General features: G+C 39.7%; 1 protein-coding gene across 7 annotated transcripts in view; it reads right to left on the reverse strand.

Annotated features, from left to right (window-relative positions):
* Positions 1-6,185: 6,185 nt before the first annotated feature.
* The window catches only part of LOC119722962 (ubiquinone biosynthesis O-methyltransferase, mitochondrial-like), a 31,791-nt gene continuing 23,806 nt past the window's right edge, over positions 6,186-14,170 (reverse strand). For all 7 annotated transcript variants that reach the window (XM_038193392.1, XM_038193388.1, XM_038193393.1 and 4 more), the window contains exons 4-6: positions 13,392-13,634; positions 9,156-9,315; positions 6,186-7,453 (exon numbers count right to left, since the gene is read on the reverse strand). In XM_038193392.1, coding sequence (XP_038049320.1) covers positions 7,320-7,453; positions 9,156-9,315; positions 13,392-13,634 — 537 coding nt within the window. In that variant the 3' untranslated portion in view covers positions 6,186-7,319. The remainder of the gene's footprint in view (positions 7,454-9,155; positions 9,316-13,391; positions 13,635-14,170) is intronic.

Genomic DNA, 14,170 nt, shown 5'->3' on the forward strand with positions numbered 1-14,170 from the left:
ACCTCACCAACAAGTATCTTTTAACGAAATTCAATCAAAATATTTATCTTTTTTTTTTTTTTTTTTTTTAGTTGTGTTACTTGTTGGTGTCCCTGCCACACTGTACGATGGTGTAGCCGTGCGTTATGCACGTGGATTGTTTACTTTCGTTTTGGCGGGGACTTTACTGAATAGAGTCTGGTGACTGTACATAGAAATTTATTTGAATAAAAGTCGAATCGTTCATTCATGTGCACTTGTTATGCAAAGCAGGGGGAGTGGTTCAAGGATATCTATGTCGACTTGCAGAAAGTGTGCAAGAACGCAACTTGAATGCTTTTATGTGTTCACAATACAACGACGCTGTTAAGTTATTTCGCTGTGTGACACAGTGAGAAATTTTGGAATCATAATGGCGTCAGCGATACTTACTGGGGAGCTCTTGAAGGTACCTAAAAGTAAACATAACAGCATAGAAGACCGACAGACGAACATAAAATGTTACAAAATAAACATATTTGTCTGGATCATTTTTTAGGGCGTTACCGGCAAGTTAACACAAAGTTGGTGTCAAATAGATCATGGGAGTTACTTTTCTTTGTCTTTTCATACAAGTTTATATAAACTTTAACTGTATGACCTGCAGTGGCGTAGCCACGGGGGGGGGGGGGGGGGGGGGGGGCGACAGCCCCCCCCCCCATGAAACCTTGTCGCCCCCCCCCCAGTCGCCTCCCCCACTGATCATTGATCTACATGACGCCCCCCCCCCCTGAAATGTTTCAGGCCCCCCCCCCCCCCCGAAAAATTCCTGGCAGTTGGAAAAGAAACACGCATCGCGATATCGGAACGCTTGCGCGTAGTTCAGGCAAGTCAAAAGATCTATCTTTCTTTGGTTTTTTATCTTTTTTCCATGGAAAGTGAATTTCGATTTTCAATTTTTTAGCTTGACCCACCCACCCACAATTTGGAAAAAAGATCGAAATTTTAAAACATTGAAAATTCTGAATGGCCCCTAATACATCAAAACTGTGCATTTAAAGCTTTTCTATGTATTTTTGTTTTCCTTTTTTGATAACAATTTACTACATTTGGACTATTGGAAATTTGAAAGAAAACCTTAAAATATGCATTTTGTTCTCACCACAAAAGTTGTTGGGGTGATCCAATAACCCATCTCCCGGGATTTACGCCCTTGCCTCAAATACATTTCGTCTTTTATCATTCCTTATGAAAATCCAATATTTCGAATTCGTCTTATATCAAATTTTTTTGTTAAGTTACAATGTAGTATGATGTGATGTTCGCATCGGACAAGGTGTATTGAACTCTAAGAACAGAACAGTTATCAAAAGAAAATAAACGGAAGGTGGAAAGTCATTTCCATATTGGCTATATCTACTAAATACGTCACAATTATTAAGTTTGGTGAAACTGACTTAACGGGCTTTGAACCTGCGACCTCCAGATGGGTGCTCCGGTGCTCTATCCAGCCCTATTTTGGCGGTTCCCCATTTCGTCAATAGTTTTATTCAAGTAGTGCCAGTCAGAACCATGTAGCCAGGGTTCACGTCCCAACCCGCACTTCTGGCAACATTTTAGTAATGCTGCAAACCTGGGAAATAGGAAACATGGATCACCCAGAGAGGACATGGCTTTTTCTAATAAACCACATAGTTTCCCTTTGTGGTTCATTTCAAAAGTATGATTCAACTGTGCGAAATAAAACAATTTTGTTTTCTGAATAATACGGCTCCGCTTGAAAGAGATGTAGCCAGGTTCATGCCCTCCATAAATATTGTGCTCTGCATGGTTTTACCTTGTTTTTAAAACTAACATTAAAATATCACGATTAACAGTTACTCAATTTTCCTGGACGAATAAGAACATTAGGAGTTGGTAAATTCGAATCGTAAACGTTTTAACTGGAAAACATACATTTCAGTTGAGAGAGAGATAGACATCTCCATTTACTTTTAGTACAAGTTAGGAAAATGCATGTATAAATATATGAATCGTGCATTACCTGCTTGCTTTAACCCCCGATTTACATTAACTTCAAACATCCATTCCTATAAACCCGCAGTATTACTAGGACAAATCTTTATTAATATAGTAGAACCTCATTGTCCAAAACATAGTGTTGTCCAACGTGGCACTCTATATTGGAATAGTCTGGATAACTTTTTAAAATTATTACCCACCCTCTATTTTCGCCAGAAAACCAAAAACTCGTTGTTAATGGCATACTAAAGCAATGTAATAGGGATAATTAATAACGGCCTTGTGCTCTGTACATGGATTTTCATTGTCACTCGTCTGTCTGTCCACAGGCTGGGGAACAAAAGCTGTTGCTTCGTCCCGGAACTATAGATGTTGCCATTTAGTTAATGTTCACTATAATTATATCAATTGTAAATATATTTCTGTACGTTTATTGTCAATTTGATTACGTAACATTATATATCATCCTTTATGGCAGCATTGAAATAAAATTGTATCAAATAAAATAAAAAAGGCCTGAAATAAATGTCTGGAGGTTCTTTTGGTTTTCTCTTCTTTCTTGTGTGACAGTTGTGTTTATTGCATCGTAAGGTGATGAAAGGCAACATTCTTCTTGACATTGTCAACCACAAATTTATTCAATGTTGAAAAAAAAAACTTACTAGTAAAATGGGTCAAAATAATAAAAGTTCCTACATTTATTTTCAAATTGCCTTACTAAGAATAGGGGAGAGGCATGCCCCGGACTCCCCATAGCAGAGGCACACGTTCATTCGAATATAAAAAAGTCTCCATGCAGACCTACTTCCTAAAAGCTCCGCCCTGAAATGAGTCCAAGAGTGACTCATCAGGTGACTAGGAACCCAATTCTTCTGTGTTTGGAAGACATCGGTGTCAAACCAACCTCGTCCCCAGTGCTTACTTTATTTCCAACCGCGCTTCCAATAGTAAACCCTGGATAGGAAACTTTCTTCCTGTATCCTGATTGGATACCGCAATTGGCTAGTAATGGATTTTTATCGTGTACTTGGTGCTATATATTCACAACGTGCAGTATGTGTTTTCGCGATCATTCGTCCACGTCTTCTCGAAAATACTAACTTCCTTTCCAATTTGCTCATATTAATATGAAATATGATACTGCATGTTGTCTCGATAAGATCGTAACAGTTTGATTTCAAAAATCGTGTTTTCGTAACTCACGCCGTGCTCGCGCTGCCACGAATTGACTCTGTTTTTACCCCAGACACCGCATACAAAAACAAACGCTAATGTGTAACGCACATCCAGGCACCAGACTGTTCCTCATTTGCATACGTGTGCAAAAATCTTGCACATGCAAATGATCCAATACCAGGGTGAGAGAGCAGGTAGTGGTGGGCGCGTACTGCTCGACACCCTGGGGACGAGGTTGGTGTCAAACCTGTTTACAAAATAGATGTGGTCATGTGATGCCGGCTTTTGGTTAACCGTTCTTTATCTGGACTTCATGTTTGTCTTTTGAAATATACGGGTGGTATTAAGCATTGACATTTACTACAGGATCAATGTGAATAAAATAATGAGAAGTGTTTGTTATGACTATTGTTTGCATTTTATTTTGAAAAAGTAATATTTAATATAAAAAAAACTTAACAAAAATACGGGCATTGATAACGAACAAATGACCAAAGAATCCAAATACATGTAACAGATTTGATAAGCAACTGGAAGCCTATCAGTGTTGGTTTTATTAGGTAAGACGATATCATTTCTTCTGAGATGCAATGATTCCCTCATGGGACCAACAATTCCTCTCATTGTTTTGTTTGGTGTGCTCCATTCATAATCAATAGCAGGAAGTTTCCTGTTCACCCCCCCCCCCCCCAAAAAACCCAGGGGGTTCTGCCATCTTGTATTGGCTTTGCCTTGATTGGATAAAAAAAAGACCAACCAGTCCACTTCAGAGGAGTAGCCAGCGGGGGAGGGATTTATTTATTTTGTACAGACTGCCCTTTTTCCATTCAATTGCCTTTTTTCACCAGCGTGTAAACCCCCCCCCCCCTCCCAAAAAAAAAAAGTGCCCTTTTTTAGACAAGTGCCCTTTTGTACCAGCTGCCTTTAACAATTGCCCTTTTCTTGATTTCGCGAGAGTCGGTAATTGTGCCGCAATGAAGAGCGCCATGTATTGTTCGCTCATTTGCACGATGTTCAGGTTTGAACAGCCCCCCCCCCCCGATCACAAAAAAAGGTGTGCGTTCTTTCAGCAAAACGAAAACAATTCACACACATCCCTATGTGATTTGTTTTTGTTTTGCTGAATAGTGTGCACACCTGAACATCACTCTAGTTATGTGGAGAGATTGTTGCACAAGCATAAAATCATTTTGCTTAGATAACTGATGCATAACTCGACAAAATGTTGGTGTATATGGACAATGTACGAGGTATAGCAAAACTGTAACAGTTTATTTGGGGGGATAGTATACAAATACAACATGGTTTGTGGAGAAATAATTAAACCTAATGACCCCAAGGTGTTGGACCCTCATCCAACACTGAGGGATCATTTGTTTTCACTATTTCCCCGTGAAAAACATTGTTTTACTATACCTCATAAATATTCATCAGGCAGCTGCGGTATTTCATTGGTCTATTCCACCATGTTTTTGATTATGCAGTATTTGGATAAACAAAAACATTATTTTCATTTAAGGAGACAAACAGAATAGAAAGTTATTGTTGTGTCATTATTTTAATCAATCAATCAATCAATCAATACTTTATTTCCACTCAATCAAATAACAATACATGGAAAATGGGTACAATTAGAATGAAGGGCGATTAAGTGGTGGGAGTCTCCAAAAAGCAGGGCTTGTCGAGTAGAGACCCCCATAATGTGCATAGCTTAAAGGATTAGATTAAACAGACATAGTTAAATTGAATGCTATACACTAAGTAATAATGACTAAGTTACACAAGCAACAAGGGCTAGGACAAAGACGAGGACGTACTGCACAGCAGTATAGGGTATTGTTCATGAAGATCAACCAACATGAGGGGATATAATAATAAGGTAAATAATATAAATGGACTGTATTCAATTAAGTCAAATCAACCGTTTTGATATTTTCCCAGTAAGATACACTTCAATTTTCGCTTAAATAAACGACGACTATTAACACATTTAGTGTTAATAGTTATTAACACATTTAGTGTTAATAGTCGTGTTAATAACTTAAACATTCACACAAAGCACTGGATTTATTATTATCGTCCAAAATTTCACAGTTCTTCCTCGTTAAAAATTGCAAAGCGAACACCACCGGTCGCCATTTTGATGTATACCAATAAAATTACACAGGAAATAGCAAAGAATAATCATCAAAGAATGATCATTAAAAACTCAGCCGCTTAAAAAAATGACTGAGAAGAGAGATGTTCCTTCACTGCCCTTTTAATTGAGGATGATTTTTGGAACATTTGATGTTGTTGGGAAGTAAATTCCATTCATGAATTCCGATATAAAAAAAATGTAGTGCACTCTTGCCCTTTTATTCTTGGAACAACAAAATTTACGTCACGTGACGTAAATTGTAATACAATGTATTACCGAAGGCTACCTGACCTAAGATTTATCAGGAATAGTCAGAATCTTTTGGTCTGGGAAACAGACTATCTAGCACCAGCTTTTTTCATCACAGAATTTGCAATGTTCTCACCAGTTAGACTCTTTTATGCCCAGATATTTAACTGAATTTGAAGAAGTAACAATCTTTCCATTATAGTTTAGTGGGAAGAAGATCGTGCACCCTCAGAAATCAACTTCTAATTGACGTCTTTAGATCAGAAAAAAAATGCGTAGAAAAACGATTTGCTACGTTAAAAAATTCAAAAAATGTCCCACATATTGTTTTTATATTCCTATGCCACATTCCTATGCCACAGACACATGTCCATGGGCGTCGCCATAATTTTTTCTAGAGGGGGGCAAAAAAAAAATTTGCCAAAAAATGCTTGTATTTCTCAACACATTCTCGATTTATCAGTTTTAGAGGGGGGCAGGGACATTTTGCCCCCCCCCCCAACTCATTAAATTAACACCACTTTGTCTTCGCGCCTCTTTTTCTTTCTTCCTTTTTTTTTTTTTTTTTTTTTTTTCTCCAGGGGGGGGGCAAGTGCCCCCCCTTGGCCCCCCCTTGCCCCCCCCCCTCGCGACGCCCATGCACATGTCACAGACACATGCTACAGACACATGTGGTCACTTCCAGAATAGTTTTATTGTGATCTCTGACCTTGAAAACATGGGTTTAGACACCTAATTCGTTCAGTTATCAGCAATATTGGCTAAGATATAGTGAAAAATAGATTTTTTTGGTAATGGCGGCACTAATTTGCATAAAAACAACACGTTGGACATTTTTTGAATTTGTTAACATAGCAAATTGTTTTCTACGCATTTTTTCTTATCTAGAGACGTTGATTAGAAGTTGATTTCTGAGGGTGCACGATACCCCCCTTCTTCCCACCGAACTATTACAGCACACATCAAATTTATCAACACTACTGAGTTTCTTTTTGGATCTGAAGAGGATAGACTCAGTTTTGCCGAGATGCAAAGACAGTTTCTAATCGATCAGCCACTGCCTGCATGATTCCAGTTCCCTACTCAAACTGTCAACTGTCCTTGCCGGTGATCTCCAGGGTACTCACGTAAAGCCCAGGCGTCATTGGTATAAAGATAACACAGTACTAGACTGTAACAAAATCCAAGGCTGCGACCCAGGTGTGTGATAGTACCTCCCTGGTTTTTGCGCGTCACGCACGCGTGTAGAGACGCGGGGAAATAGTAAAAACTTTCACACGGTTAAGTTGCTGGAATGGGCCAATGAAATGCCGCGGCTGCTTGATAAATATTCATGAGGTATAGTAGTAGATATTAACTGCATATTAGAAGTTTACAAACTACACATACATGTAGTTCCCTTGACTTTACCTCGGGAATTAGTTTGTCAACTTCTAATACCTCAGGGAGCTGCATCGACTATCCACACATGTTGGGTGTTTGGGTTTTATGTGCTACCTACACTTAACTTGCGTGTAAAAAGAACTGCAGGGAATTCATTAAATGATGGTACAAAATATGGTGGCGAGTTCTCTACAGCATAAAACTAACAACTTTTTACTCAAAATTAAATTTGAAAGCTTGACATTTAAAGAAATCTGAACTTTAATTATAAATGGCACATGAAGATTAGCATCTTGTTTAATTTTAGATGAATGCACACACAAATTTGAACAAGTTTAAGAAAATTGACCGATAACCTTGGTATATTGCTCTGTCACCTGTTCTTGATGCTTTATGTATTTGATGTGGCTTCTTCATTCTTGACTGCATGTATGGCATAGTTACAAGCCTTAGGAGTTCCCCAGAACCAGCGTTGGGTAACAGGGTTGAATATCATACCATGAACCAACCTTGTCTGACAATTACCTGTTCAAGAGAGAGGTTATATCAATAATGAATTCGATAGAACTTGACAATATTATGCCCTATAGTAAGCTGTGCATGTATGTACCATTTATTTACATGCATGATATGAGGACCTAGGTCACCAATTGTCAACAATGGGGATATCTTGGCCAGGAAAGTTGGATTTCATGTGTCAATAATACTGCATGTTACTTGCATGTTGCAGTGGGGTTAGTGGTGTTGGGTAGCGCTGGACTCTAGTTTTGAATGGATTACTATTTATGAGTATTATAATTATCCACGACTTGTTATCCTTGGGATGTTTTCTTGCCCAAACCCAGCTGCAAAAATAACCTTGGATTTAGCATACATGTACATCTCTTGCACTTACAGCATTTGGCAGACAGTGCCAATAACGAAAACAATTCGTCTCATGACAAGGAAAAGGACGTAAGCAGCCCAGGCACGCAAAAAGCACTTTTGGAGATAATCAAGTTGAAAGTTTTTGTGCTGCCTTATTAGATTAAAAATCACATAAGGTTGAAATTTTGACTGATGACATTTGTTAATAATTAAAATAATATGACGCATTTTTATGTCAAAATATTGCTTAAAGAGGTTGTGGAATGCTGAAAGTCGTTTGTTTTTTATATTTTTTTTATTGTAGAGTAGACCCATATATATTATAATGCCAAAGTCCCATTCTTTTGTAATGTGCGTTTATATGTTTATAAAACTGCAGAAATTCATCGAGTAATTAGTTGGTCGGCGAGCGCATAATTGAAATCAACAGTCGTCGGGTTCTTCGTAAAATGAGAAAAATCGTGACGTAATAAACAGGACTCGTTTATACTACACTGCATCGGGAGTCCTGTTTATTACGTCACGATTTACTATGTTTTGTTTGCTGCCCCCCAACGACGACTTTTACACAAATTGCATGTTCGGGTCGAAATAGGACCTGAAAAACGCTCTCAAAAGTACCTTTTGTACTCATTTCATCACACCTTAGGCTACATATACCCGAAAAATGACAGAAATGTCTTCGAGCATTCCACAACCTTTTTAATGTTGAAGTTATTCCAACTCTTATGCTAACGTCCTTTTACCGTGGACTTCCAAAGTCTTAAACGTACGCTTAAGCAGCATCTTAAATACTTACGTCTTTTTGCCGGGAACAAAATAGGCTTTGGGTACCAACTTGAAAGGGATGTTAGGGTGCTTCAAAAATGTTTTGTTACATTAGAATTGCATGCCTATGACTTTTTGCCGGGCACAAATAATGAAAACCCTCCTTCCATCCTTTGTTTACTGTTAATTACGTCACAATGACGTAGTGGCGTGAGACAATATGTATATCAAATGAGAGATATTTCCAAGCTCTATTGATTACCCTAAAAAAAAAAGCTGAATTTGACCTTTTGACCCATCTTTAGCTCTTACGACCTTCTTCCAGGCACACGATGAATTGAGAAGATGATGACAAAATGTTGACATTGATATTACAAATATGTCTACATGTGAAGATACATCACAAACTTTGAGTAAAACATTCTTTTTAAATCTTGGTTAAACAAAGACAATAATTGTTATATGCAGGCAACATTTGAATCTGCAACCACCACTGAAGCTACTAATGATCTTCCACTGCTCTTATAAAACTCATGTAGCAAATGATCACGTCTATTCAACATGACCAATGCTGCAAATAAATGTTACTCACAAGCATGAAGAAACCCTTGAAGGTCTTGCGGAGGTATAAACTTATTCCAGTCATGAGTACCAGATGGTACAACTCTTGCTATTTCTTCAGCACCAACAACTGCCAGGGCATAGGATAACCATGTCTTGTTGATAGTTGTAAAGAAGACGGATCCACCAGGCTGTTAAATAAACAATGTAAAATCTACATAACTATTTGGTTTTAGCAAAGCAAAACAATGTGCCTTGGTTCCCTTGATATTTATGCTACGCATCCAGGACCAGTAAGGGTACACTGTGCATATTTCCACCTATGGTATCGAGCGCATTATAGCAGACATTGAAGATATAGAGATCTCTGACTAACTTGTTCGAACCCCAAAGCGAAGTGGACTTGCTCGATAGACCCTAAAGGATGAGCAGGAACTTGTCTAATTGAGCAGAATCTCAACTTCTGTGGCTGACATTGGGAAGCAGAGTATCCACTGATCAGCCCACCAACTTGCAGGACAACAAGTTGCCCTTGCAACCTTGAAAGCACTGCAGCGATGACTGGGGCATAGTCCTACTAATGCTATATTCTACAGTGATCAGATCAAAGATATGATGGACCAACACATGGCAGAGGAAATGAATAAGTATAAGGGACCGGTCCACTACATTTCTCACCACAAAGTTCTCAAACCCGACAGCAAGAATATTCCAGTCCAGATTGTATTCAACAGAGAGCGCCAACTACAAAGGCCACGTTCTCAATGATTACTGGGCAAAGAGACAAGACCTGATGAAACATCTTTATGGTGTGCTGCTGAGACCCAAGAGAATCAGATTGATTTGGTTGGAGACATCCGCAAGATGTACCACAGTAACTTAAACATCACCAAGGATTGACACTGCCATAGATTTCTCTAGTGTGATGCAGACTGAGAAGGATCCGAAGACATAGGCCTACTGCATGAAAGTGGAAAACATGAGGGACAATCCATCATGCACAATTGCCACTGTGGCACTGAAGACAACTGACCCAGGCAGATGACCCAAGATGATTTCCCCAAAGCTGTTCACAGGATCCATTGAAATGTGTTACGTCAATGAAATACTGGAATCTCGGCTGTGGTGACCCCTGACACTGTGCACCGACTTGTGAGGGAGATCAAGTAACTAATCAAACCTGTGAATCAATGTGAAGAATTGGGTGTTTTCTGGCAGAGATAGTGACCTTAGTCAACACCAGCATTATAAATGCCATGCATCAGTATACAAATAATGATTTTTTTTTAGTGCAATGATGACAATATTTTCATGAGTTGAAAGATGGAAAGTCCCATTCAACGAGGCTAAGCCGAATTGAATGGAACATCCCATCTTTCACCGAATGCAAAAAGATTTATTATTTGTTTTATATAACATCCAAGTGCCGGTAGATCTTTGTCATTCAATTGGAGGATAAAACTATAACACTAAACAAAATTTACAAAATTGTAAACAACCATTTTTGTTTTCTTTTCTTAGGAAGGGCAAGACATTAGGTTAGTTTCCTTTCAACCACACCTTTGAAATAAGATAAGTAAACAATCCAAAACACAAAATGTTCGGGGATTTCAGGCCATATTGTCCCTTTGAAATTTCACAAGGAGGATATAAAAAAGTTCTGTGAACTCATTACTACTTTTGGTCTCATTCAGCATGTTCAGGGCCCAATCCATGAGAAGGGACATACGTTGGATTTGGTAACTTGTTTGACAGAAAACTGTGTTCATGATTTTGAAATTGATAATGTCTTGCCATGGGACCACAGCCTGATTCACTTCATATTAGATATGACTAAACAATAAGTTTCTCAAGTGCGGCAAGTTAGCCATAAAGAACAGCTCAATGCTAATCCAATTCCCATCACTAACACCGCGTTCCCACTTGAATTGGAAAAAGGTGGATCAAGATCCGGCATTTTGGTGTGATCGTTATCTTACCGCAACGAAACCGCAAGTCGCGTTCCCACTTATGCTTGATCCACCTTTTCGTACGGAAATGTTGGGTCCGAAAGGTCACTGAGTTCGGAATTACGCGCGCTCTGTGTGAGTGCCATTGTTGCATGGTTGCATGCTAGGCCAGGATGGGTCAGTTTTCAAACAGCACTATCAGAATTCACCGACAAAAATTACGCGAATTCACCTACATAAATCACGGATCCGTAGAGGATCCGTGCGTGCATAAATTAACAGGTGAAATCAAACAGATCAGTGCCGCTCATTGTGTGACATCACGGCAGAAACCAATGCATCGATAAGGGATTCCCTGGTTCTGAAGCTTCTCATTGGTTAGAAACGGTCACATGATGTACTACGACATCATTTTCCAATTTTCTATAATCAATACTTCAGATTTGTCACCTCCGTACGTACCGCGTTATCGGCACTATTCTCATCGCATACTCGTAAGCTTTTCCATGATTCTGTGCCAAAGTGAAGTCTTTTGGTGAGTGCGGACTCAGAGTCATTTATGGATGGAAAAGTAAGTAAAATTTCAGGAATAAAAAAGGTTTAGTAATGGACAAACACGCAACAAAAATAAGGCCTATAGTGTAGTTTTAGGATACCACGTGCACTTTTGCATGCGCGGTGCTAGCCCGTAGTTCAGCGGTTGTTTATTGTGCATGTTGTATACGCTGGAAATGTTCACATGAGCTACACGCCTGAAAACGTGTTTCTTCGTTCATGAGACCGCAACATTTTCGCGCCACTCGTGCACCGGGCGGATGTTAACAGGTCAAATTGCCGGATCAGATCCACCTTTTGCGTTCCCATCTAATCGTGATCCGGCAATTGCCGGATCTGATCCACCAATTGGGGGATCTGTATCCTGGTCCAGAGGTGGATCAGAAAAGGTGGATCTGATCCTGATCCACCTTATAACGGTTAGCGTTCCCACTACACACAATTGCCGGATCTGATCCACCAATTGGGGGATCTGATCCGGCAATTTGGCAAAAGGTGGATCAGATCCACCAATTGGTGGATCAGATCCACCAATTGGTGGATCAAGTGGGAACGGGGTCTTAGAGTGATTCTCTGGATCAACTGGTCCAGAACTGTAATTCAACAATGATTATGGATAATCAACAGCGGACATTGATTGCACTCAACGTGTATGTCCGTCAAGTCAGTCATTTTCTTTGTCATATCATAGAGACTTCATTTTGAGGAACTAATCAATGATTTACATGAATACCGAGGATTCAACTGGACTAAGCTCATTGCGCTTGAACAAGAAATTGGTAAAATTTCCCATTTTGACTTTTTGTTCTCCTCACTACGTTTGTCATTTTCTTTGTGGATACCGTGCGTCCATTGCACTCATGGCTGGTTCCAGACTATGTACCATCGCATTGTGGCTGTTACTTCTATTGTTGAATTTGAACATCTTCATTAAATACAATGCAAGTGACCTGAAGGGTTTGAATAAGGACAAAACCAGACTGCCACCTGCCACTTATCGCCGACTCAGAGAGCTTGGTATTTGTGCTGTCAAGCCCACACAATGGTGACACAGGTTTTGGACTAAACAACAAAAGAAAACCATTCCAGTGTTGGCTTACTGTAAAGTCAGAAAAAACTAACCGTGGCCAAAATTGTGCTAACCCAGTAAATCTGATAACCACATCCCCACAAAAATCCCAAACCTCTTCATGGAGTAACTTTGCACTTTGGAATCATGTTCGCTCACTAATATGCAAGACAGCTTCAATCACTGATTTCATTATTTCTCAAGGTATTGACATTCGTGCAGTTACTGAAACCTGGCTGTGTGGGGATCATCACGATAACCATATCTCACCAATACTTTAACCCTAACCGCCCTGAATCCTTCAAAATCCTCTTTGCCGAAGTGGAGGAATTTGGAGGATAGAGGTTACATGGCAAAAGTGCGTTACTGATTTCGTAGGATGCACTTTGTCAAGGTCTTGGGCTGGACCTTGTCTTGTTTCTGCTCAGCCATGCATAAATATAGGCCTGGATTATGCTTGAAATCCTCCATACTGCTCCAGGATGTCATTGGCCAAGCCTCAACATATTGACAGTCACTGCCGCAGGATTTTGCAGGATTCAGGAAGTGGTCACCCCTCAATGGACCATATTCAAGAAATAATGGTATACACAATGTAGACCACATCAGAGCAGGGGATAAAATACATAATGAACCAGTAGAAACTACAATGCAATTAACAACTGAACAATGCAGCTCTTGCACAATTCCTTACCTTAGTTAATTGTGCACATGTTGCCACAAGGCTCTCAACATTGCTGACATGTTCAAGTACCTCAGAAGCAACTACAGCATCAAATCCTCCTTCTTCATTGCTCAACAATTCCTCGGCTGTTGTACAGATGTACTTAAGCCTCTTCTGCAGAAGGGGATCATGGGAAGCATGTTCCCGAGCAACACTGATATTCTCAGAGGCAGCATCAATACCAGTGACTGTTGCACCAAGTCTTGCTAATGGCTGCAATGATAAATTAGAATCAACATCGCAGAAGAGATCAGCTAACACCTTATACAATTGTTACATGTGCTGTTATGATATGCATGGCATTTTATATGCGGGGCGGGGGGGGGGGGGGGGGGGGTGACAAACAGCTTGCCAGTGTCTCTCAAGCACAAGAACCAATTGTGGTACATAATATGCCAGCCTACTTGCCTACACCTTCAGTTATTGGCTGTTTCAGCAACTGGCAGAAACAGCCTCTTTCCCCCCATTTTTGTAATTTTGAATTCAGTCGTTTTGCCACATTTGCACACATTTTTTGTTACCAGCACTTTGGGCGCTAAAATCAATCCAATTGCCTCTATACTTGATAGGCACACACTTAGACCAGCATCTGAAGATGTGTCCCGAACATTGACGTCATCACGACATCATCAATTGACGTGTGACATCACATTAAACATGCATATTTTGAAAGCCTACATGTCTACAGAACTACAGGTCCGATTGGGTTGAAAGTTGGTATGTACCTAGATTGGGATGTGTTATGTAGA

This window comes from Patiria miniata, unplaced genomic scaffold, assembly GCF_015706575.1.
Source record: "Patiria miniata isolate m_02_andy unplaced genomic scaffold, ASM1570657v1 HiC_scaffold_16, whole genome shotgun sequence".
Classification (NCBI taxonomy): Eukaryota; Metazoa; Echinodermata; class Asteroidea; order Valvatida; family Asterinidae; genus Patiria; species Patiria miniata.